General features: G+C 44.4%; 1 protein-coding gene across 1 annotated transcript in view; it reads left to right on the plus strand.

Annotated features, from left to right (window-relative positions):
* The window catches only part of KIF5C (kinesin family member 5C), a 151,715-nt gene that overhangs the window by 110,845 nt on the left and 14,538 nt on the right, over nt 1-26,332 (plus strand). The window contains exons 16-24 of the mRNA XM_090279608.1: nt 6,174-6,362; nt 11,084-11,201; nt 13,345-13,421; nt 14,474-14,583; nt 16,513-16,614; nt 16,849-16,909; nt 21,404-21,475; nt 23,962-24,066; nt 26,031-26,247. Coding sequence (XP_090135734.1) covers nt 6,174-6,362; nt 11,084-11,201; nt 13,345-13,421; nt 14,474-14,583; nt 16,513-16,614; nt 16,849-16,909; nt 21,404-21,475; nt 23,962-24,066; nt 26,031-26,247 — 1,051 coding nt within the window. The remainder of the gene's footprint in view (nt 1-6,173; nt 6,363-11,083; nt 11,202-13,344; nt 13,422-14,473; nt 14,584-16,512; nt 16,615-16,848; nt 16,910-21,403; nt 21,476-23,961; nt 24,067-26,030; nt 26,248-26,332) is intronic.

Here is a 26,332-nt window from a genome sequence, read left to right on the forward strand (position 1 = left end):
CAGGCCTTTTCTTTATTCCCTTTATGCTTTCCTTAGCCTGTTACTTATTCATATCTGTAGGTTTTTGTCTCACAGGAGCAAGATAGCTGCTATAGCACCAGTCATCACATCCCAAATGCATTCAAGGCAAGATGCGCTGAAAAGGCGGCCGCTGTCATTGAGAAGGGAACTATATCCCGGAAGTCACCTAGACATCCCGTTATACCTTATTGGCCAGAAGTGGGTCCTCCCACACTGCACGGGAAGCTAGGAAAGCGGAGAAATAGGATTACTATCATTGGCTGAAGCCAACTATAAATAATCCCCTGGTGTTCTGCACATTGGTGCCATCGATGGCAAGGAAGTTAAGGGAGGTGGGAAGGATGGGGTGGTGTGAAGTTGTCCTTGAGCTAGGAATGGAGGGAAGACAGAGAATAAACAAAGTTCTCAGCCAAGAAAAACTTGCCACAGTGTAGAGATGCAACTGAAAAATTAGACACATTTTTAAAAATGGCTTTATTGAGGTATAATTGATATAAAGTAAACCGTAGAGAAGTTATATATGTACACTCATGAAACCATCACCACGGGAAGGTGGGGAACACATCCAGCACCCCTGAAAGTATGTGAGACTATTGCTGGTCTCTCCATTTGTTTCATTGATCTAATCTTTATGCTGATTGCATGTTGTTTTGACTACAGTAGCTTTATAATACTGCAGCACCCTGCACAGAGTAGCCATTGATAAATGCGTGGATTTAATCAAGACAGAAAGTAGTGCTGTGTTGCTCAGCTTTCACCTCACAAGCCTCTGAAACCAAAATCTTTGAATTTAGCCATTTGACCATTAAAAGGCTGAATTCTACATTAGCCTGCTTTGTGGGAACACTCAGTTTTTGAGCTGGGATTGTACTAGAAAAGGCTTCCCAGATTACGTTTGTTTATAGACATTTCTGGAAATCATAGAAAGTCCTTCTTGGGTGGTATTACAGCTCTAGGCTTAGAGTATGTGATCTCTTGCAAAACTTAGCCATTCTCTCATGGAACCTCTATTGTAACTGAATATTTCATGAGTCTTTATGAATGAATTTAATTTTAGCCTAGAATTCCCAGATACTATAGAATTAACTCTTTAGCCCCAGTTTGGTACTTTATATTTTAGGATTTAGGAGAATTTTTAGAAGCACACACTGGTGTTGGGCAAAAACTTCTGACATTTGGGTGATTAAATGGCCCTTGAAATAGGAAGGTGGAATTGATTTATAGGAGGTTGGCATCTGCTGCTGATAACGATAAAGGAAGATATTTTTATGCTAAGTTCCGAAATAGAGCTGATGAAAAATGCTAATGAAATCAAGGAGTGTCTGGGTGCTTCAGCATTTAAAAAAGGATTCCTTACCTCTGGGAATCTGAGGTATGATTGAAATTATTTTTAAATACTCAACTGGATGTCTTAAAGGTATTTTTGGATTCCAGACATTGGATGCCCTAGTTAATTTCATTGATAACTAGTTAATTTCATTGATAATTTTCACTTGTAGAGCACCATAGTCTTAATCATTCTGTTTTTTTCTTATAATTATGATGTAATTATTAAGACAATGAGCTCTAAAGAGAGGAGTGGTGTGGCTTTGGGTAAGTCACTTCAGTTCTCGGGGCTTCATTCCCCTAATTTGTAAGATGACAAATGAGCTAGATTATCTTGAAGGTGTCAGCTCAGAAATTACATGACGTATTTCTTCATTCTATCATATGGGCACAGATAACCCCCCCCACAACCCTGCAGCTTTTTTGAGATATAATTGACACATAACATTGCATAATTTAAGGTGTACAATATCTTGATTTGGTACATTTATATGTTGCAAAATAATTACCCCATGGCATTATCTACCACTTTCATTTTTATCACACAGTTACCATTTCTTTTTCCTGGTGAGAACACTTAAGAGCTACTCTCTTAGCAGCATTGAGGAATACGGTGCAGTATTAACAGTATTATTGGCTATAATCTCCATGCAGTGCATTAACTCTCCAGACTTGCTAATGTTATGACTGGAAGTTTGAATCCTTTGTCCACTAACTCCCCCACCCACCCACCCACCCCAACCTCTGGTAACCACTCTACTCTTTCTCTGAGTTAGATGTTTTCAGATTTTCTAGATACACATATAAGTGAAATCATACAGTATTTGTTTTTCTCTGTCTGACTTATTTCACTTGAGGGTTGAGTCCTGAAGCTCCGTCTGTTTTGTTGCAAATGGCAGGATTTCCTTCTTTCTAATGTCTGAATAATTTGAATAATTTTCCATTACACACTCACACGTCCACACATATACACCACATCTTTTATCCATTTGTCTGTTGACAGACACTTAGGTGGTTTCCATATTTTGGATATTGTGTATAATGCAGCAAGGAATGTGGGCATGCAGATATCCCTATGAGATTCTGATTTCAATTCCTTTGCTTACATACCCAGAAGTAGGGATTATATGGTAGTTATACTTTTAAGGAATTTAATTTTTGAGGAATTTCCTTACTGTTTTCTATAGTGGCTGTACCAATTTTCATTCTCATCAAAGTACACTAGGGTTCCCTTTTCTCCACAGCTTTGCCAACACTTGTTATTTCTGTCTTTTTGATGACAGCCATTCTAACAGGTGTGAGGTGGTAGCTCATTGTAGTTTTGATTTGCATTTCCCTGATGATTACAGCTGTTGAGCACCTTTTCATGTACCTGTTAGCCATCTGTGTGTCTTTGAAAAAATGTCTGTTCAGGTCCTCTGTCCATTTTTTAATCAGATTGTTTTTGCTTTGAATTGTATGAGTTTTTAAAATATACTTTGGATATTAACCCCTTATCAAATACATGATTTGCACACACTTTTTCCCATGCCATAGGTTGCATTTTCATTTTGTCGATGGTTTCTTTTGCTGTGTAGAGTGTTTTAGTTTGATGAAGCCCCAGTTATTACTGATACTTTCCTTATTGTTAGGACTACTTGATTGATATAATTATTTTGATCTAAGAAAATGAGCAAATCTAGGAAATCTTTTTGAGTGATCTTGTATATTTGTTTCTGAAATCCTTTTGATTCCCACAAGGTCCCTCCCAGTGGGGCTGTGGTGGGGGGACGGCTGCAGGAGTCTTCTCAGCCATTACTTCCAGGATACCACGGCTGTACTGTTAGGAAACACAACCCCTATTTCTCCAGCTCATAGTCTGAAACAGAGTCTGGCAATACTTTGTGTAGTCAACAAAACAAGATGAGACCAGCCAATGACAAGATGAGCCAACTGTTGACTTTGTCAGGTTTATTGGTGAGCTTCCTCTTCTTTTCATGCACCTTCGCCACTGGGTTTTCCTTAAAACAAAGATTCTTCTGGAATCCAACCACAGACTAATAGAACAGAGGTAGAGTAAAGGAAATGGATGGATTAGCTGCCTAATTTTTTTTTACCCATACTGACTTCTTTTAGTCTCATTCTGACTATTGTGTCTTAGAGAGTCAACAGTCACCTTACGTACCTTTTACTTGGCCTAGAAATGGCACCTTGCACAGTCAGACCAGGCTCAGGGGGTAGATGGGTGTATGTGTGTGGGGGGGGATGACTCTTCCTCTATAGGCAGAGTAGAAGGGACAGGCAGCATCTGTCTTCCCATGGGAAGGCAGCCTTTTTTTCCTGGATTAGTCACTTGTACTAGATCACACAGTCTAGTATGCACTGCTGGAGTCATCCGCAGACCCAGGGGAGAGTCAGAAATAACAATTCAGCAACAGATTCTGATTCTCCTTTTTGAAATAACTGTACTAGAATTACCAAAGACTTTGAACTTAATGACTAAATATATGAACTCATAAGCGGTAAGAAGCCTTATGATTAAAATCATTTGTTTGAAATACTATTGTTCTTCCATCAGGCATAGACTCAAAATCTCGTTTTAGATTTCCTAGGACGACAGCAGTCTTCAGAGGTTCTGGTTCTGGTTTGGGGAAGAAATATCCAGCTATCATTTTGGAGAAAGCCCCTTATTGTGTATATATAGTTTTTACTCTTCTCCAGTTCATATGGGATCTGGGCACAGAATAGAAAGTGTTCTCGTCTAAGGACAGGCCTGGAGAGGAGATGCGGTTTGTCTCTTCAGCAGTGTTTAACCATCAGCAGCTGGTGTAGGGATGATCCTTTACCTTTCTACCCAAACTGGACAATGTGTAGGCACAACGGGTCAGAATAAAGAATGAGTTTCTCATCTCTGTTCCACATTCAGCCAATCACAAAGGCAGGAGAACAAAAATAATTAAAGATTGAAGGTTTTTCTTACTCATCTCTCTTTGTGCTATAGGATTAGAAAAGGAATACGTAAGGGGAGTGGTGTTGGAAGACAGATTTCTTGCAGTCAGGAAGATAATGGGCTTAAACAAGAACCTCCAGTAATTAAAATGGAGCCACAAGTTGATACTTGTAGATTTTCTTGCTGTTAACGGAGATCTGAATTGTGTTGACTGACACTGATTTAACAACTACCGTTGTGGAATTCTTAATGGAGGGTTGACACCAAGTTACAGGTGCTCAGTGTGCTGTCTCATTTGTACTTCCTGTCTGCTGCCAGTTTTTAGGGTTGAAATACGATTCCATATTCCTAACTCTTAAATGTTGACTGAAAAAATAGTCATGTGATGAACTAATGATGGCAGTAGTGACAAAAGTGGGCTGTTAGAGTATGCTGTGGAACATCAGGAAAACAGTTGGAATCATTGTCTGAGAATCAGCTGAAGCCTCTATTCACAGGCTGGGTTTTGGACAGTGCTCTTGTCAGTCTCTTGAGGTGCTGGGCTGCCCTCTGGTGGTTAAACAAAATATGCACACAGTTACTTTCCTCATTTGGTCAATTTCCCTTCAAGAGCATGTTTGCATCTCAGCAAATGGGTTTCTAGCCCAAGTATCTTGTGTCAATTTTTGTTTCCAGTAGAGCTCTGAAACTTAGAAACCAATTATCAGATCATGCAGGAATGCTGGCTGTCAAAATCTTCTCTTCTAAAGGTGGGTTTAGACAGTTACTCCCAGGCGATATTAATAAGATAGATTCCTGTCTGCTTGGAAGGGGAAGGCACGTAGAGGCAAGGAAATGTAGATTGGTAGTAATGAGAAGTCATACAGAAGAACCTTCATTTGAGGGGCTTTTGGTAACGACAGTTCTTACTCATTGGGTTTTTGTTGTTGTCGTTTAATTGAGGACTATATAGAAAATCCTTTTTATTTCAACCGTTAGTTGAACATATTCAAGCCATTAGACTACTTCTCTGTCTAAATAGCAGACTATAGAGAACATAATTGAAATTTTGACTGAAGTTCTTATAGGGGCTCAGAGCCATTTTTAGGAACACGGTGCCTCTGCTAGTCTAGAAATAAAAGAATGGAACACTTCTTCAAAGTTATCTCTTATTTTAATCTTCAGTGCCTTTTTCTTTGGATATTATCTCTTTTATCCTAAAAATCATTTGTAAAGAATAACCTGGTTAATAGAGGATTACATTTAGTAGAGGTTTTTATTTTTTTTATTTTTATCTTTTATTTTTTGGTGATAAAGAAAAGAAGTTTTTATTCAAAAGTTTCACAATTTTGGAATTACAGCTTTCCACATGCATTAATCACTTAAACCTATCAATTAAAGCTAAATTCTCTAATACCTTAGTTCTGTCATTTCCCTTGTTAGTTTTTAATGATCTTATTTCTACAGGGTTAGTTTACACACTAAAACAACATAAGATACAAAGCTACACAGTTTTGGAAGAACGGCAGGCTTCTGCCTCAGAGCTCGTCCCCTCTAAAACACCCAAAGAAGAATAACCCTGCCACCCTCTTCCAGGTCAGCCTGATCCCATCCAAAATCTATCCAAATTACCGTCCTTTGGGAGACTCAGGCAGCTGTAGGACGATTCATCCAGGCATCCTTGAGGAAGAGAGCCTATTTAGTAGAGGTTTTTAATTAAAAGTTTCACCTGAGGTTTCTGAGAATTTGAGGCTGAGCGTAGAGTACTTTTTAGATCATTTTCAGCTTGTGGTCCTATAAGTAGGGATTCTTAACCAGGAGCCCACAGACATCTTGAGAATCCATGGACAGGTTTCAGGGGCCTCATGAACCTCTGGAAATTCTAGGCGGCAGTTGAATGTGTTCCTCCTGTGCTCAGTTGGCAGATGTGAATGGAGTCATTGAAGAGGAGTTCACCATGGCCCGTCTGTACATCAGCAAGATGAAGTCAGAGGTGAAGTCCCTGGTGAACCGTAGCAAACAGCTTGAGAGCGCCCAGATGGACTCCAACAGGAAGATGAATGCTAGCGAGCGGGAGCTGGCAGCCTGCCAGCTGCTCATATCCCAGGTAGGTCACACCTTTCCACTTCAATTCACACCTGTGGTCTCTTGAAATCTGCTTCCTCTGTGCTCTTACTGGGGCTGATGCTGCATATTCGAGATAGTGATGAACTTTGCTTTACGTAGTACTTGGCCATGGGCTCCCCAGGCAATAATGGCCCAGGTTTATTCTTCACCTAGGTTAGATTTTGTTATGTGAGTTGCATGAATTACCTTCAGTACCTTTTTAAAGGATGTGTCTATCTATATATTTCCATCTAGCTATCTTGTAAGTAGGTATGTACATAGATAGGTAAGTAGATAGGTGGGGGTGGGGGGTGGCGGGAATTGGGTTGGCCAAAATGTCCATTACATTTTTTCTGTAAAATAAAAGACACTTTTTTCATTGTCACCAATAACTTCATTGATTTGGATATTCTGAGTATGTCTGCTATCTCCTGCTTTTGGCTTCTAGTAGGTAGAAGCTGAGGTGCTGCTAAACATGTTAGAATGCATAAGGCAGCCCCACAGCAAAGAATTATTTGGCCAAAATGTCAGTAGTACCAAGAAACTTCGCAAACCACTTTTGACATGTTCTATCAGTCACAGCCCCTTCTCCATACACTGCACACATCTTTTTTGTGTGTTTAAGTTGCGTTTTTACCTTTCTTGAAATAATAAAGTATAATACGCCAAAAATGTTGTGTATCTTCTTCCATCTTCAATATTAAAATGGCTGCACAAAAATTCACCAGTTTTCATAAGTTTTTTTAATGCACATTGATATGACAGCTGTCACAATATAGGCTAACAAAATTGTTTCAAATGAAGTTAAAGACAACTAGACGCTACTAGGGCCATCATATGGGAAGAAACATAAGGACTTTTTGGCCAACCCAAGAATAAATGGATAAGATTGGGAGGAATCTAAAACTCCTATCAGCTAAGGCAATATTTTTTCATCTTTTAATCTCTACCATAGGGCCAATTTAATGGGTGAAAACAGGAACTACTGCTACTACTACTATTATTAATAACCTTGAGTGTTTACAATGTACCATGCACAGCGCTAAGCACTTTATATGCATCATCTCACTTGACCTTAAAAAAATTCTGGTAGGCATGTTTTATTATTGTTTCTGTGTCTCCAATAAGGAAACTAAGACTTAGAACAATTAAATATAGTGTCCAAACACATGGAGCCAGTGAAAGCAGAGCTGGGACTCAACCCAAAGTCTCTGTGAGCCCAAAACTTTGGAGGGATTTTCAAGCCGCGGGGCACATTTCATTTGCTCAGTGATGAGGCTGCTCTTCTTCCCATTGGAATGGCATTTTCATTTTAGTAAGGTGGTTTCTGAAAGCAGCCTAGTTTCTGGCCTGCCACTGTATCTGAGCCTGATGTTTGGGGTTTGAGGCTTCTGCAAGTGGTCCCGTGTGTGCTACTTGCTGCCATATACCAGGCATTAAATCAGCTGAAGTCACTGGGGGAAACAGATGCATGTCGGTATGGAGTGGGGTGTCAAACAAGACTGAGAGGCAGACAAGCACATACCTTGTTCTGTTATGCTTTTAGATGTAATTAGTAATATGTAATCACAGAACCATTTCTAGTCTCCTTGTTTGCCACCATAATAATCTAAGAGATACAATTAAAACATTAAGGTTCCATTTTATAACTAACATAATAAGAAGAAATGTGTTGAAAAGATTATTTCATGCCAGTGTGTGACAGTGAAATTTATATACATTGTTGAAAAGTATGATTTGGTCAGTCCTTTTGGAAAGCACCCAGCGAAATAAAAGCCATGAAAAGTTTAAGTATATGTGGTCTGTCCATTGGCATCCAGCCATGTATGAAATATGAAAAATAGAGACATTTATTGAAGAAGATACAAGATACAAGAAACATTGCACATAGGACAATGATGCCTCAGTCCCCTTCAAAGCAGGCACCTTGGGACCTCACACAGTTCTCCCAATTACCATCAGCTGCTGTGTTGTATTTTCCTGAATCTCATTGATAGTCTGAAATCTCTTCCCTTTCAGAGGTGATTTTAGTTTTTGGAAAAGCCAGAAGTTGCAGGTCGCCAAATCTGGGCTGTAGGGGGCTGAGTCACCTGGCGATTGATGTTTTGCAAAAAAACTGCATAAGATGTGATGCATGAGCTGGTGCGTTGTCCTGATGAAGCTGCCAATCATCCATAGCTGCAGCCTTCTGAGTCATCCAAATAGTTTCTGCGGAGTAATGCTTAAGCTTAACACAAAATCTGATGCAAATTCATTGCTCTACTCAGTCATTTTGAATGTGATGGCCACACAGTACACATGCTCACACAAGGTGTCTACCACCCTCACTGATTCATACAGTGAAGTGATCATTGTCCACGCATGTGCATTCCAGTCCAATCTCCTCGGCTGCCAGGTTACATTGATGTTGTGCAAACCATTCTCGTTATGTTAAGAATGGCTGGACTGTTTTCAGAGAGACCTCGTACTTTGGTCCAGTAATTTCACTTATGGTGTTTTTTCTTGGCAATAAAAAGGAAAAATTTTTGTTTCATATAGTATTATCATTTCCCGATTTAAAAATTAAAGCTTATATAGAAGGTGTTGAATGCAATATTACTTACATTATGATAAAATAAAATACCCAAATATTGATAAGACTAATATCATAAAGTTATATGGAAGAATATTATGGAGCTCTTACAAGTAAAATTATTACGCCGGAGGGAAAGGGCAGGGGAGGTGGAGGAGAGTATAGGGAGTATACATGGTGATGGACAGAGACTTGAGTTGAGGTTGTGAACACACAGTACTGTGTACAGATTATGTGTTGTAGAATTGTGCACCTGAAACATGTATAATTTTGTTAATCAGTGTCACCCCAGTAAATTAAATAAAGAGGAAAAAAATTATTAAACCTAGCCATTGGGAAAGTATAATTATATAAAGATAGTTAAAATGAAAATGTTGAGTAGTACCTCTGATATGCTTTGCAACTTTGTAAAACATGCATTCATATAGATAAGACCAGGAATATAAGGGGTAGATAGTTGATAAGTTAGAGAGGTTTCTGGGTGAAATTTATACCACTTTTTCTGGGCTTGCTTTACTATATGACTTTTTTATAATTCTTAAAAATTGAGAAAAAACATGATAATCACGAGGGCACAGTAAATCCCCAGTGCGATGTCCGGGCCCCTGTGATGCTGCTGGCGCATGTGCGTGGGCGGCCCTGCACCTGTAGTTTGGAGGCCACAGCCAGAGCACACATAGGGGCCCTGCAGCCTCTGTCTTCTTCTCCATCTGGGTACCCCAGCTCCACAGCCAAGTCCCGTCCGCACGTTCCGGGAACTGAGGGAACCGAGGGAACTGTGCTCCTGTGTCGTCGGGAATCTATTGAAATAGAAGCTGGGAGCGGCAGCACCAGCCCTGGGAGTGGCCATGGGGCTGTTGGAGTAGGGAGTGTCTAGGTTCCTGGTACCCAGAGTGTGGTCTAGAAGAGGATGTTGGTTCCAGGTGAGCACTGCTCACTGGAACGGGGTGCAGCCAGAGGATGGGTGCTGTAAAGTTTGGAGCCCAGAACTGGGGTTCCAGGTGCCCGGGTATTAAGAGTAACACTGACTTTGGGAATATGAGATGGGGGTCAAGTAGATCAGGATGTTTGGGGGTTAAAGGATACTTAATTCAGGCAGGGCTTTCTGCATTAGCAACAAGTATGGTTTTCTGTTAGGTGCTATGTTTTACGTTTCGACAATACACAAAGCTAAAGATTCAATTATTATTTTCTAGGGTTCAAAAGTAAGAGGAACCTTGGCTGTCTATTTTTGACATTATCTAAGAAATCTGACAAAATATTGCCAGCTAAAATGCTATCCTAGTCTTCGTTTACACTCATCTTCTTCACCAAAAGCTTGCTTATGAACAACTGCTCCAACAGAGTCCCATTTCCCAGAGGTTATTTCATTAGATTAGAGCTGAGTCTGTGGGGTCTTTCTGCCTAAATTTCAACCCTGTAGATGTAGAGGGGGAAGTGTCTGCCTGTTTCCATCTGCCTAGAAGTGACTACTGTCCCTAGTCAGTCAAGGAACTCCCATTCATTCATTCATCCTACTGATACTTGTTAAGCAGGTATTCTAGCCTAACGGAGCTAACAAGTAAAAAGAATGGATAAGATAAACTATGTAGAAGTTCAGTGCTTTAGGACAATAAGGGGCTCTGCGCAATAAGAGGTCTAGCCAGGTCCATGTCTGGGAGGAATGGGAGGAGAGCGCACTAGGGGGAGGAAAATGTAAAATGCACAGTCCATGAGTCAGGAATTGGTGAGTTTGAAAGAAAAAGAGAAAAGCCATGATATTTGACTTATAAATATGCAATCTAGAGGTGCAGGTTTAAAGAACGAAGCCCTCAGCCCCAGACATGTCCCCACCCCTTTCTCTCCAGCACACTCTTCTCTATGAGGAGGAAAAGCAGCCTGGGCTTTGGTGTCTCACTAGCATGGATGGTGAGGAGGATGTGGCCGTGAGGGGTGTGTGTAGGGGGTGAGGCAGAGCAGCACAGGGAAAAGATGGAGGGCCCTGTCAGTTAGTTCGTGATCTCTAAGAGGTGCGCTTTGGGTGCTGGAACTCAAAAAGGAACCCAGGGACACCTCCTCCATTGCATTCTCCCACTGGACAGCCCCAGGCAAGCAGAGATGACCACTGACTAGTCATTCACTCCTCCTTTTTGTCTACTTGCTATTTAAAGCATGAAGCCAAGATCAAATCCCTGACAGACTACATGCAGAACATGGAACAGAAGAGGAGGCAGCTGGAAGAGTCCCAAGACTCGCTCAGTGAAGAGCTGGCCAAGCTCCGAGCCCAAGGTAAATAACTGAGTACTTTGCAGATGTCAAACTCTTGGCCCAAATCAGGCACCTTCTGGATGACTGAACTCATGATGTTTAGTTTTGCTCAATTCAAGCTATTTCTGGGTCTACTAAAAACAACGGCATGATTGGAGGGTATAGAATCATCTAGGAGATTGCCCTTCTATCTCTGCTCCACTTCCCACTTTCCCTCAGTGCGCCCTGCCTCCCAGTTGGAACCCACTCTCTTCTCTACCTCCTGCTTCCAGTCTTACAAGGCCTGTCTGTCTGACCTGCCAGATGCTTCTTTGGTTCCACTCATCTCCATCTTCATTGTCACTGCTCTTAATCTAATTAAGACTTGTGATTGTGTCCACCTACTGAGGGCCCCACCCCCAGTGTGCTCCTGGCTGGCCACTGTGCTGCTACCCAGGAGACTCTTCTAAAGTCAAATCTGTCTGTACCCAACCCTGTGCCTTAGCTTAGCTGCACCTTCCATCCTTTGAACAAGCCCTTCCCTTTGTCAGGTGGCCTTTGCTCAGGGAAATGCCTGATGCATAGGAAGCCCTCAGTAAATCCAAATAAAGAGAAGAAATCACAGAGTGGTGGGTGCTGAGACATGCAGAAACCAGAACAGGATTAAAAATGCATGCGTTGTGCTGAGATGGGAACACACATATTATGGGTTGCAGTGAAAATTATTGAAGTCCTTTTGGAAAGCATTTTGAAAAACATATTAATAATTATTACACTTTTCATACCTTTTGATCCTCAAATCTCAAATATTCATTGCAGAATTACTTATATTAGTAGAAAAAAGGAAGCTGCCTAAATGTCCAACAGTTAAATGAAGTATGGTAGAATTTTTTTTTTCATTTTGGTGAAGTAGATGAAGGCGGCAGCAACGCTTATAGTGTCACCTTAGGTTAAAAACCATAATGGGTGATTTTTGTTTTACTGTTGTTAAAACACTTAGAAATCAACAGATGCTTGTGTTTCTAGGTCTACAAATTAATACTTGAAATGAAAATGGCTTTAGTCGGGTAATAGGATTGGTGATGATGTTATCCTTTTTTATTTCCTTTATTATTATATAGTTATTTGCTCAGTAAATACATTTTGTTTCAAATGCCAAGGCAAATTTTAAGAAGAAAGAGAATATACTCACCCCCACTGTGATCTTGTCATGTTTTCTTTATGTGATAATGGATGGATGTTAGGAATAGAATGCTCCGCCTGAAACCTGACAAAGGAAAGAACTTTTCCCTCTTGTAAATGGCTCCTGCAGTGCTGCCCCTGAGTGGAAATAACACAGAAGCAGGAGAACCTGAAATAAAGTGGAACAGACTGGAGAGGAAGCTTAATGATTTGAATGTCACTGTCTTCAGTCATCTGCTCCCTCCACCCTCACCTCCAGCTCAGGCTGCCCATTGCACCATGTGCTCAGGGGCCGCTGACGAGGAATAGGCTGGGACTGTCCCCCGCCCCCCAGGTGTGCCACACAGCAGCCCTGTCCCAAACACAGGGCCTCCCTGTTCAATCTGGAGAGTGTTATTTTATATTTCTATTTTCTTTGTTATAATCCTGAGACTGTTTTCCTACTCCAGATTCTTAGAGAATAAACTGCTTACCCATGGGAGGTAAATTAGATCTTTCTGGAACTCTTAATAGTGGCATCGATCCAAATGCCACTAAGATTCACAGGGTGCTTTATAATCTACAAAGCACATTTATAATCTGTCAAGCACATTTATAACCTATACAGCATGTTTATAATCTGCAAAGCAGGTTTATAATCTACACAGCACATTTATAATTCACAACACACGTTTTTGCCTCAGGGGTCACTCACAAGGCCAGGTGGGGAACCAGTATTCTGAGGTGTGAGGTGCAAGTCAGTTGTAGAGTGAGTGGCCTGCTCCAAATTAGCCCCTTTCCTTACAGTTGCTCCCCCCACACCCCCCACCACCCAGGGACCTAGGTAATGTCCCAGGAGCGGTCAGCCTTGCTGTAGCCAGAAGTCCTCCTCCAGAGGGACATTCCTTTGTCTGAGCTGATGTTTTATGCCATTACTGTTCTTTCATTCCTGTTTTTTAATTTTTACTTTTGGGTGTGAGTACTCCCAGTTAAATCTGAAATCATCATTTAAAATTCAAAACAGAGAAAATGCACGAAGTCAGCTTCCAGGATAAGGAGAAGGAACATCTGACGCGGCTGCAGGACGCTGAGGAAATGAAGGTACATGCGCCACCCCTTCCCCAAGCCCAGTGTGCATTTGGACTGGGTTTTCTTGTTCTAGGAAAATCTATCTCCTTCAGTGATGCGTGTGGCAGTGGAGGAGGGGAGTGTGGGGATGGGGGCACGCTGGGCAATCAGAGCCGGTCTCTGAGTGTGGCCTGGTTCAGCAGTGAGTTGGAGACAGGTGTTCAGAAGCCCTGGGATGTTTGTAGATAATAGTCATGTTGCATTCATGCATTTTTCTTTCCCATACTTGATGAAGAGGGAAGGAATAGCACCTTTCAGTCTCTACTTGGGTCACGCCGTCAGGTCAACGCTTAAAGAAATGCTTGTCCTTCCTTTGAATGGAAGAAAACAGCTCTCCCCTCTGCCTATTTAGAGAAACACTCCAACTTTGAATTTCCATCATGAACAGAGATCTTCATTTTTGGTCACAGTTTAAACAGTAAAGAAAAATGTAGGAAAAATGATTGGAAGATAAGATTTTTAGGTGAATAAAGTGAGGTATGAGAAAATGTAAACTTTGGGTTAGTCTTAGGCAAACCGTAAGTCCCACAGGGGACAGGCCCACAGCTGAAGCGAAGCCCATGGCATGATTCCGCCTCTCAGCAACGGGCCCTCTCCTGATTCCACATTGCTTTGCTGAGGAGGTCTCCTTTGAACATCCTCATCCATCTGCACAGGGGCCAGGGAAGGAGCAAGTACCTAAATTGTCCAGGTGAGGAAGTGTAGCTCACACAGGGTCCATGGCTTGTCTGAGGTCATCCGGGTCATAAGGGACCTATGGCCTCTGACCCAGCTAGAGATGCCATGTAGCTAAGCTGAGCTGAAGAAAGTCAGGGGAAGCCTTTTATTTTATTTATGGGTGAATTTGCTTCCATGACCCACTAAGTTTTGTAACAGAGCCCTGGGTTTTGTTGTCCCAATAGAGCATGTGGGTTGGAGGGGCCCCAGTGTTGGGATCTGGCTGCTGGGGGGCATGGACAGGACCTGTCACTGTGTGGGCTGAGGGCTGACGAGGGCCTAACACGTTCTCCTGGCTGCATTTGCAGAAGGCGCTGGAGCAGCAGATGGAAAGCCACCGGGAGGCCCACCAGAGGCAGCTGTCCCGACTCCGGGATGAGATCGAAGAGAAGCAGAGAATCATCGATGAGATTCGGGAGTGAGTTGGCACAGGGGTGTGGGGACAGCCGTGGGTCTCGGCCAGCCTGCAAGGATGTGGCTCTCAGCCAGGGCTTCTGCTCTTTCGGCCCTTTGGGCTCCGTGCCCACTATGGGGCCGCATGCTGCTCCCCAGGCTTATTCCCCCATCGGGAGTGGAGCCTTGAGGCGCTCTGGTGGGGCAGGTGGCAGGAGAGCCCAGCTGCCCTTCCCAATCTCCACCAAGCAGGGTCATACTGGTGACTCATCTAGGTAGACACGTGTCCCAGTAAGTGGGGACACTATGAGAAGTATACCCCCCCAAACCCTAAATTGGTCCTCATTCAGTGGTGCAGATAGGTTAAAAAATACTCCAGAGAAGGCAGCTCTGCCACGTCCTCACCCCAACACACGCATGCACACAGGACAGCTCCAAGCCAGCTGGGTGCACGTGCACACCTCTTGGGGAACCACAGTGTCATGTGTCTGCACTCTGGTACCTGTGGTGTTTCCAGGATGGCGTCATTGCGGCTAGTCTCTGCTGACACCTTTTCAAGGCCACTCTCCTGTTATGTCCCAGCCATTGAGGAGCCCATGTTACATGATGGCCTTTCCCTCCTTCCCCCTCATTATCACACAAGTCACCATGCTGGGAGGTGCCTTCAGGATTCTTTCCTGAGGCTTCTTAACAGTTTTTTTTGCATAGTGAGCTCCTTAGCAATTTTTGAACCTCTTTATAGAATAATGTTTTTAAATGCCCCCAATAAAAGGCATAGGAAAATAAAGAAAACCAATTTTGTTGAAATACAGTTCTATCCACTGGCAGCTCCCCCTTCCCCTCACCCTTGTCCCCCAAATCTAGACCAAACGTTCCATCCCCTCCCATGTTCTGTAGATGAAGTACCTCTATCTGGGAAGCAAAGTGAAATGATTTACTTAGGGTCACACTGCTAAATAGGAATCGAACTGGAGTTAGAGTTTAATTCTCCAGACTGCTGATCTAAATCGCTTTTCAATGTATGTGAGCTGCTCACACAGCACATTTGCATTTTAAAAGAGGAGAATGGTAACTGGAGCAGAAGTGTGCATGTGGGATGGGACTGTGCATTGTCTCCCTGAGGAAAGTGCAGCATCGACTCTCCCCTTCTCTGGGCCACTGCTGTGCTATCGGCCCATTGTGCTTTCTCCTTCAAGTGTGTCTTAAGTTCATTATCCTGATTAGTCACCCTCAAAATGTCCAGTTGGATGGGGAAAAGAGGGAGGGAGGACTGGAGAGCGAGTTAGTAGGTGGGGACATTTTCTGGGCCTGTGGCTTCCAGAGGGACCTCTAGGTTTTCCTTCCGAGGGTTTGCAGTCTGTCCTTTACAGTCCTGCAGGCCACACCCAAGGGCCTGTAAATTCTGGGCTCGTGTCACTATTGACTAAATGCCGCCACTCAGTGTTTTTGCAGAGGCCCTAGACATTATTTTCTCCCTCTGTTCCCCTCCTCAAGGACGTCACAAGTGGAAGTGTCCCTCTGTCAGCCAGGAATTTGGATTTAGGAGATGTTTTCAGAACATGGGACCAGAGAGCAAGGGAAGGTTGGAAATGACCAAATAAGGTTCCCTGAGTGGGTGTATGACGTCTGTAGAATTTTCTGATGGGCCCTCTTTCTGTTTTAAAATATCAGCCTTTTCTTGTCTCATTATTTTCCCTTTGAAACTCTCACGCAAGCCAACTATAAATATATCCTCAAAGCTGTCTGTTTCATGCTCTAAGATGCTCCCTAGAAATTCGTTTGCACTTGGGCAGAGAGGGAGGTGTGAGTTGGTTCTCTGATCCCTGAAAATCCTCCAGAATGGCCTCTTTTATTGCACAGAACTAAGAGGGTTGGAACAGAATCACATCTTTATCTGGAGGACTTGGAATTTCAGATTGATGTAGAATGTATTGCTTTTTCCTCTCAATTTCAGCTTGAATCAGAAACTGCAACTGGAACAAGAGAAACTCAGTTCTGATTATAACAAGTTGAAAATAGAGGACCGAGAGAGAGAGATGAAACTGGAAAAGCTCTTGTGAGTGCACTTGAAACATTTTCTGTTTTCTCTCATCCCAGAAAAGTCGTAATAAGTGTACTTCTGTGATTCAGATACCCAAATATCCCGGTTAGGTTGGGACAATTTAAAAACAGATGCCGGCTATGTGTGTGAATTGGTCCATTTTGTTGATTTATCTGCAGGTGCCAGTGGTTCTCTGCAGAGATCTCTGATGACCATTTGGTGGTTCATGATGCCTTTTTGTTTTTTTAGGTTGCTCAATGACAAAAGGGAACAAGCCAGGGAGGACCTCAAAGGGCTGGAAGAAACAGTGGTATGTCTACATGTTTGCCAACTCATTTTAGTCTCAAAGACCAGATTAGTTTATGATTTATTGAATTAGTTTATTCTAAAATTTTATCTGCACAACTTCCGTGTATCATTTGAGATATAAAATGTTCTGTGGAAAGTGAGAGGCGTAGAATTTATTCCCTATCTCTTGACAGGATGATTAACTGTCCATCCATCCATTCATCCATTTTTAGTGCTGTAACCCTGGTACCCCTGAGTAGGAATTGACCTAAATTGCAAATCAATACCTGTACTTTCACAGACGTACTTTATTCCACATTCAGCAGATATTTATGGAGAACCTACTAAGGGCTGGCATTCTTCTAGGTGCTTGGGCTGCATAATAAACAATAGGCAAGATCCTGGCTCTTGGGAAGCTTACTTTTAGCTGGGGGAGATAGACAATGAACAATGAGGAAGGAACTTATGAACTCCATTGGATGGTTATAGAAAGTGCTGAGTATGGTGGTTGGGGGAGACTCCACGAGGAGGCAGCATCTGAGCAGGGTTTTGAGGCAGTGAGCTGTGGGCATGTCTGGGGCAGAGCCTTCCGGACAGAGGCAACAGCTCGTGCCAAGGCCCTGAGGTGAGCCCATGCTCGGTAGGTTGTGGGACAGCAGGGAGGTCAGTGTGGCCAAGGGAAATGTGGGCAGGAGACAGGCACAGAGAAGTCAAGTTGCCCTGCGACCTGCAGGGTTTGGGGCAGAGAAGTGGCAGACCTTGCACCTTTACAAGGGCTCATCATGTGAAATTCTGGTCAGTTGTCTCCGTCCTGCATCTGAATTCACTGGGTTTATCTCCTCTAGTCACTTTCCATTTCAGCTGTTGAGGAGGATGGCTGCCTGACTCTGTGGGCCTCGTGGGCCCTTTAGATGCCACGTAGCCTGTTTGAAGGCAGGCCATCCCAACATAGCCTCTCAAGTTGGTGAAACATGTCCAGTCATATCACATGTTACAACAACAGAGAGAAACTGTTGTTTAAATATAATCATACATTTTTATTCCATTCGCATATCATGAATTTATGTGGGACGGAGCCTGTCTCCAAGAACCTGGTGGCCCCAGGCTATAGGCCATGGTTGCTTGGGACTGGACCAGAGAGTGCACTTGGGCACCTGGGCTGTGCGAGGTGCTGCTCAAAGCCAGGTGGGGGAAGGAAGGGCACAGCCTTTGAGGGCAGAAGTGAGATGGCTGTTAAAAGGAAGTCGGACCTTTTCAAGCTTGGAGGACAAAACCAAAGTGAAGCCATGGAATTGCTTCATCCATGTCTCTTCCTGGAGAAGTGACACCTATAATCATAGATAATTATACAAAATCAGAAAAAATATCAAACACTAGAATGCTAGTAAATTTACACCAGCCAGATATAAATGATATTTCAATGTCTTTTCTTCTTTTACATCTATGAACTCTAGAGTACCCTCTTGCTCCATCTCTCATGTGCTCGCTCACATGCATGTCGCCAGTCTGTCTCTCTCATGCATGCACACAACCATCATTGTCACGCTTCACACACGTGTTCACAGGCCCTCCCTTTCATGTTCTCATACCTGCGCTCATCCATGCACTCACATGCCTTCACTCTCATCTCACTCTGGTACTTAGGACTTACACACATTCGCACAATTTACCCCCATAACCCTCACATACGTTCACACTCAGTAATGATCATTCACGCCTTCTCACTTGCACATTAACACTTCGCTCACTCACAGGTCACTCTCACACACTCATTCACTCTCAGTTCTTAATCACCCTCAACTCACACCCACACTCATGTACACACTCATTCGTGTACTCTTACACAAATGCTCAGGAGCTCACATCTGCACCCCCACATTCACTCACTAAAAAGCATCCACACTCAGCCCCTCACTCTTACTTATCTCACTGTCACACGCATTCACTGTCACACTCAGTCACCTTAACTCACGCATTTACTCATACCCCACACAGCACTCTGTCACTATCATGGTTTCTCCTTTACACTCACTCCTGAGCATGTTCTTTTGCCATTTTGGTGTGTGAATACCTGTTTCTCACTGGCCTCATCCCTGTCCACAGGCTCTCTCTCCCTCGCACCTGCTCCCTGCCTCCCACGCTCCCTGGCACACTCACACAGACAGCCCCTGACACGGCGGCTCTCGCTTCCTCTTGCTCACTCACCACTCACGTCGCACACGCGCCTTTTAAACCTGAGCTGGGAACTCCGCATCATGTGCCATTTTTTAGTCTTGGATGTTTTCACTTAACTTTCCAGCATCATCTTCCCCAAGCTGTAAATGTTCTTTGGAAACAGGCCCGCCATCCTTGGCTGACCATCTTGGGGCCTGTTCTGTCTCCTTGAGTGTTTGGACAGGATGGGGGATGGGACTGCGACCCGGGGTGGGACTCTGAAGCCCACATCAGGGGTCGATGTTGGAAGGCAACTATGCTCACCACTATACCACCAACGCCAACGGGGGTGGGGGGCCGGAGGGGGTGTCAATGTTGGAAAAGGCCGACTGGCAGTCAAGCATCTCTGGCAGCCCAGGCAGCCAGCTTGCCTTGGCAGGACATGGTCTGGGCTCTGGGGTGGACCCACCTCCTGCCACTTTGACGGGCTTCCTGTTTCCACCTCTCCGGCCCCCCTCACTGTCCACTGTGACGGGAAGCTGAGTCCTGAGCTTTTACACAAAGGGCAGTGGCTGGGGATGGGGAAAGCTCTGAGGAGAGCGAGTTGGGGTGGGTGGGGTAAGATAATGAACACGGAGGAAAATTTGTTGCCATAGGAAGCCAGGTGATAATTGCCTAGGCATAAATGTGCGTAAGTGTAAGTTATAAATTATTTTAAAGGTCTTTAGCTGCTCCTTCCAAACTACAAACGTGAGGGAAAGTCCCCAAACTCAGGAATCTCTTTTATTCTGTGCTTATGCCCAAGAAAATGCCTGTACCTTTGACCAGGCCCCATGACTTCCCCTCTTGTTTCCCTTTGGTGTGGTGGCATTTTTCATGGAAAATCATTACTGTGATTACAGTTCAGTCAGTAATAAAATCCTGAAGCGGGAAGGGGAGCACACATGGCCAGGGGCAGGGGTTGGGGGTTGAGCCCTCTCAGCCAGGGGTAGAGAGTAGCTTGTCTGCAGAAAGGGGAGCCTGGGCTGCACCCCTGCATGTGCCCTGGAAGGTGGCTGACCCTTGGACAGGTACGGTGTGCACAGAATTCATAATAACAGACCCATTCGGCTTCCTGAAGAAACTAATTTGCTTCATCGGAGGAAGCAATTGACTTAAGGTGCTTCTTATTTCAACACGGGATTGCCAAGTTGGACCCAGTAATAAGACCTAAATTAACATAGAATCTTTATTCCAAGAAACTTAGTGTTTCCATAGCTTTGTAGCCTATTTCTTCCTTTTTTTCTGTGAGCATGATGAGCTTCGTCCCTGGACATTCCCTGTCAGAGTAGGTCAAGTTAGACAAACTGGAAAATATAAATGCGAGCTTATCTCTCTTCTTCTCCTTTATGGGAAAGTACTTTGCAAGGAACTAACTATAATACGTGGAGACTTGAATCGAAAGAGGTATTTTGGTTTTCTGATCTTGTTAACAATGGTCAGATTTCACTCAGGCCCTTGTCTCAGCAATCTAATTCGTAAAGGCTCACTTGTAGAAAATAATTCAAAGTGGAAAAAAGTGTCTCTAAGATGTTAATTACACTGAAAATTAACAACAACAAAGAGAAACAGTGAAAGCCTAATGAAATGGCTGTCAAGTATGTGTATCAGTCAATCAATCAATACTAGCTAATGTTTACTGAGCACTTACTGTGTGCCAGTGACTATTGACAGAGATTTATAAAGATCATCTCAGTTTGGCTTGACCACAGCAAAGGTGAGGCAGCTACTATTTTTGTCCTCACGTTACAGATAAGAAAACTGAGGCACAGAAAGGTTAGCTAAGGGGCCCGGGATCATGTGGGCGGCAAGCCTGCCAGGTGCCTCAGCCATGCGCTCAGTGATACAGAGCAAACAGACCTGCGGGCCAGGGTGGGTACAGAAACGTGAAAAGCATCAGTCACAGCGGGAGAATTTGTGGCTAACTTTTCACTTAACCTTGTTGACATTACATATAATGTGTAGTTGAGAAATTAGAGGGAAAAAAGAATCCATTCTGGTAGCATAGCCCCTGGGAATTTTGGTGAGAAAACTTGGATTTTTATGGTTGAGGGAGAAACAAAGGTCCCACTTAGAACACAGCAAGTGAGCAGGCTGTGCTCTGGTTTGTAGGTCACTGTGTGAGTTCCCAGTCTCTGCACCGTGAAGTGCTGCTGAGGGAACGCCAGTCAGTGGGGTGACATGTGGTGGGCAAGTCAGAGGAAGTGCGGGGACACCACAGCTTAGGCCGTGGGCTTGCAGAGCAGGTGGTCTAGTGCCAGATGTGCTATAAATTCAGTGTGTTCCCCCACTCACATGGCATTTTAACAATCTTCTCTTCTAGTCTCGGGAACTACAGACTCTGCATAACCTCCGTAAGCTCTTTGTCCAGGATCTGACCGCTCGGGTTAAAAAAGTGAGTTTTATTTTGTGTGAATGGGACTGAGGAGAAAAGATAGCCAGGAAGAATAATTTTCAGATGGAATATCAGTTGCTTAAATTGGGGCTGGTTATGCTTAAACATTAATTACTTCATGACAGCAAATGTTATTAAAAGAATGTGCTAGAGGCAAAAATTACTTGGGAACACTTTGCCATCTGATTTTTCCTTCTTATTAAAAGGTAGTTATAATCTTTTCCCCGGCCTTCGTTTCAAACGAATGCGAGTTTATCTGGCTGCGATGTGACAGCCACTGTGTGAGATGCAGGGACAGTCCAAAGGGGTCTCATCAGACAGCGCTGCCCCAAAGCCTGCTGAGCAGCCCCAACCAGGTGCCGAGAGAAGGGAGAGGCACGAGTCTCAGATTTGCTTGGTAGGAGGCCTTTGGGGCCTCGGCCACAGTGTATGAAGCACTTTAACGTCCAGTGTCTTATTTGCTCTTCCCAGCAGCCATGTAAGCGGTTCTTAGTGTTCTGTATTGCAGATGTGGAGACAGGCTCAGAGGTTAAATACCTTTCCCAGGATGGCACACCTGGGGAGAGCCGGGGAGAGGACTGGGATACAGCTCTGCGTGCCTCCTGAATCTGAGCTGTTTCAGTCCTCATGGCACACGCTGATCGCGGGAGTCGCCGTATGGTGAACCCCAGGAGCAGCTTGAAGAGGCTTAAGGAGGAGAGTAGAAGGAGCAAGGGAGCTGCTCTTTAAGATGTTTAAAAGCGATGGACAAGGGGCCATGGGCCGTATCCAGAGGCATAATAGAATGAAAGGAAGTTATACTTAACAAAAGTGTGTGCATATGTGTGCATGTGCATCTATGTGAAGCAGCCAAAGGAAAAAGTGAAATATATCGAAAGGATAAGGTTGTTGATGGAGTCAGAATTATTAGCATAGATGGATGTGTTAGGCTTAGTAAGGGGGAGGGACACATTTCCCCAGAGAGAAGTGGAGAAGTCAAGATAGAGGCATTTGCAGGGAAATAGCAACAGTAGAAAGAGAGACATCTGATAACTTTGATCTCAGTTAATGGAGAGGCTCCGTCCTCAATGCAGGGGGAAGAGAATGGGGAGCCCACGGAGACTAGGGAAGGCTCAGGCAGCTTGGGAGGAATCTGCTAGGAGTGAGTGAAAGGACTGCCGAGCAGTCGTGTGAGTGTCCAGCTGAGGGCCACTGGGTTTGCTGTGGCCGCTGACAGCATGGTTCTAGTGAGTTTGGAAGCCTGGAAATAAAAATAAAGAAGAGGAGACAGAGGATGATGGGAGATTTCAAGGCCTGGATGGCAACAGTCAGGCATGTAGGTAGGGACCACATTCATCAAACTAGAACTGGCCCTAGGACCTGGACCATGTGCAAGAGAGAGGTCAGAGCAGAGGTGGTGGAGAGGGGGATGAGAGGCTATGACAGGAGCTGAAAAGGCTCAGTGCGAGGGAGGAGGTGGTCTGAAGGAGGGCCAAGAGCTTGAGATCAGACTCCCTGGTTTCATGAAATGCACCTCTTGGAAGGACCAGCAGTTCTCCAAGTGTGATCACCTGGCCAGCAGCTTCAGGGTCACCTGGGAACTTGCTGGGTATGCAAATTAGCAGCATTGCCCACCCACCCCCCCAATCCACTGAACCAGTGGCTGGGGTGGGCCCAGCAATCTGCGTTCTAACAAATCCTCCTAGTGAAATCTGAGAACCTGATTTTAGGCTGAAGAGACACAGGTGTGAGATACTCATACGGCTGTTACCACTCCAAAGGATGATGATCTCTTCTGTAATCAGACAAAGACAAAGCAAGCACGCAATTCCATTTTTGTGTTTGCACGTATATTTTGTAACCTGTCTGGCTGCTCAGCTTGACACTATTGAGAGGGCACTGTTTTTGCTGATCTCAAGTTCTGATACATTTAAAAGTTAGCCAGTAGAGCACTTGGATGCTGTGACTAGTTTGAGATGAATTTATTAGGAATTTAATGGAGGTGGAAACTGAAGGGACAAGCAGAGGCCACTGAGACTTCCCCATGAGCACAGGCACTTGCCCGCAGCTTGGTGACTTACCTCAGTTGTGATGTTTGAAATCAACCTTAGGTCTTGGGTTTATATTTTCATATTGGTTCTCCTTAATGAGTTCTGAGACACCTCCTTTTGAAAAGTCTCTATATAATCTACCTGCAAGGGAGAGGTATATGTCACAGAGAGAACTTATCTGTATCTTTCAAAAGAAGATTTGAAGTTTTTCTTTCAGTCTTCTAAAAAATAAATTCAACACTTCTAACACTAACCAAGGAACTTATTTGGGAAGCTTGTTGAGTCTAAACTTTTAGAACTTCTGTTTATTTTCATCTTCAGAATAACCTTTAGTGGAATTAGGATTAAAAAAAATAATAATAAAAATACGATTTAGAGTGTGTCGTCCACACTGAGCTGGGCCTGAGTGTGGGCGGTGTGGAGGCCCCTCTCACTGACCCCGTGGTGTTGGTGCAGAGTGTAGAGCTGGACAGCGATGACGGAGGGGGCAGTGCCGCCCAGAAGCAGAAAATCTCCTTCCTGGAGAATAACCTGGAGCAGCTCACGAAGGTTCACAAACAGGTAGGAGAGTTGTATCAGCTTCCCCTGCTTCTCTTCTCCTGGGAAGGAGCCCCAGTGGGTTTGGCCACAGTGCAGGCAGGAGGCTCTGATAACTGAAGAATGTTAGATCCAGAATGGTCATTGAAATCCTTTAGTCCTCTGTGACTCCCTTATAGATAAAATACTTTACAGTAGTCCCTCGCTATATCGTGATTCACTTAATCGTGGCCTCACTGTATTGCAGGATTTAAAAAATATATTATATTTAATTATTTATGACAGATTTTTCGCTATATCGTGGGATTTTGCAGTACTGTATACGTATGTTGTTAAAGTTATGTAGGTTTAAGAGTGTAGAATAAATGTAAGGTTCCTACTTCACGGGGTGGGGAGGTCTGGAACGTAATACCTGCGATAAGTGAGGGAATACTGTATTTTATCAAAACCAATTGAGTTTGAGCTCAGTGGGGCTTGGGGAGTGGGGTGTTAAGAGTTCTGCCTTTTCCTTCCACCTGCAGTACAAACCGCAGGCCCCGGTCGGCTTTGGTGTCCCCCATGATGCCGCTGAGGCTCCTCTGTGGGCTCAAAGGCCCACAGAAGGCAGAGTGGATGCCACCCAGCTGGTTCAGGCCCCCTGCTTTTACAGACGAGGAAGTGGACTGGCCACGGGCAGGAGGCCTGGGAGCAGGATTGGCCCCTCTACCCCGTTGCTCTATTTCTTGGGCACCCTCTCAGGTTCTTGCAATTCCCTAGAGTCTGTCTAGAGTCACAGAGAGCAGTAGTCACGTCCAAACCAGTGGTGATTCAGGTGGGTTCTATGTCTTTTTTCTGTTTGGGTGCTAGAGTGTTCATTACTGTTTTCCCTAAATCCTAAAGATTTGGGATGTGATAGAGACGGTCCATCTTTATGGGCCACCTGGCTGAGGGGTGTCAGTCATTTCTCTTTGACTTGTTAAGTCCTCTTCAACATTATGATAGTGGCGTTTTTCCCTGGGGGGAGGACCTCAGATTCAGCATAGTTGAAGTAATTCAAACAAATTGTTGATGAGAAATATAAAAATTGACAGAGAATAGGGCTCTGACATTTATTAATGATTTTATTTATGAATTCAATGAATGTTTACTAAAAACCTACTCCCTGCCAGGTGCTTGAACTCATGCTGGGGATAAACAGCTGATGAATGCTGTTGTGAATCCAGCAACGGTGCAACCTTTGTAGAGAATATTCTGATTTTCAAAACTTTTTTTTATCCACTTGAATTCCCACATTGGTCCTGTTATGTCCTTTGTATAGATGAGAGGCCCTAGTGGTCAGATGATTTACACCAAGTCCGACGGCCAGAAAATGATAGAGCTGGCTGTCGAACCCACTCCTGGTTCAGGGCGAGCCTGTTGCTTCTTAATTGAGGATCTTAGGTAACGAGAGAATGAGCAGTTCCCCAAGTTCCCTGTTAGCCTCTGATATGTTGCAGGGCGGGGTCCACGCGCTGCTGTAGCAAGCGGGTCCTGCATGCAAGGAGGCCTTCCGAGAGCTCTAGGACACACTTCTTCCACTGCGGGTCTTGGCTTTACATGTCTTAGGTTCCACATGTTCACGCCAGAGTCCTGTTTCCTCACACCACTTCCTCCACCCACTCAACAAGGGAGGAGTAAGTCCTGCCCAAGTCTGAAAGTTTCCTGAGGCTGGAAATGGCCTTTAATTTGATCTTACTCCCCTCCTCTCTTCCTCTCACCTGAGAATCATGCATTTAGTGAATTGGGTTCCAGAGAATGGGATTTTTCTTTTCCTTTGTTCTTCCCAGAGTTTATGGCCATTCGGACTTTCCACCTGGCAGGAGTAGTCAGTCAGCTGTGGAGTCTGCTTCCAGCTGCTTTCCTGGCCGGCTCTTTGTCCCCAGGGGGTGGGCCTGCCCCTCCGGCCACCTGCCCCTCCTGCCACCCCGCTGCCTGCCTGGTATCTCCCCACCTTCCCCCTTCTGCCGCAGCTGGTCCGGGACAACGCAGACCTGCGCTGTGAGCTGCCCAAGCTGGAGAAGCGGCTGCGCGCCACTGCGGAGCGCGTCAAGGCCCTGGAGAGCGCGCTGAAGGAGGCCAAGGAGAACGCCATGCGGGACCGCAAGCGCTACCAGCAGGAGGTGGATCGCATCAAGGAGGCTGTGCGAGCCAAGAACATGGCCCGGAGGGCCCACTCGGCCCAGATTGGTACGTGCCCTCTCACCTGTCATATGTGCCCTTTCGCCTCGGCTCTTGCTGAAAGGTCAGGGCTCCACCTGCCAAAAGCACTGAT

The sequence above is a fragment of the Furipterus horrens genome, unplaced genomic scaffold (genome assembly GCF_987537825.1).
Source record: "Furipterus horrens unplaced genomic scaffold, mFurHor1.1.pri manual_scaffold_1, whole genome shotgun sequence".
NCBI classification, from domain to species: Eukaryota; Metazoa; Chordata; class Mammalia; order Chiroptera; family Furipteridae; genus Furipterus; species Furipterus horrens.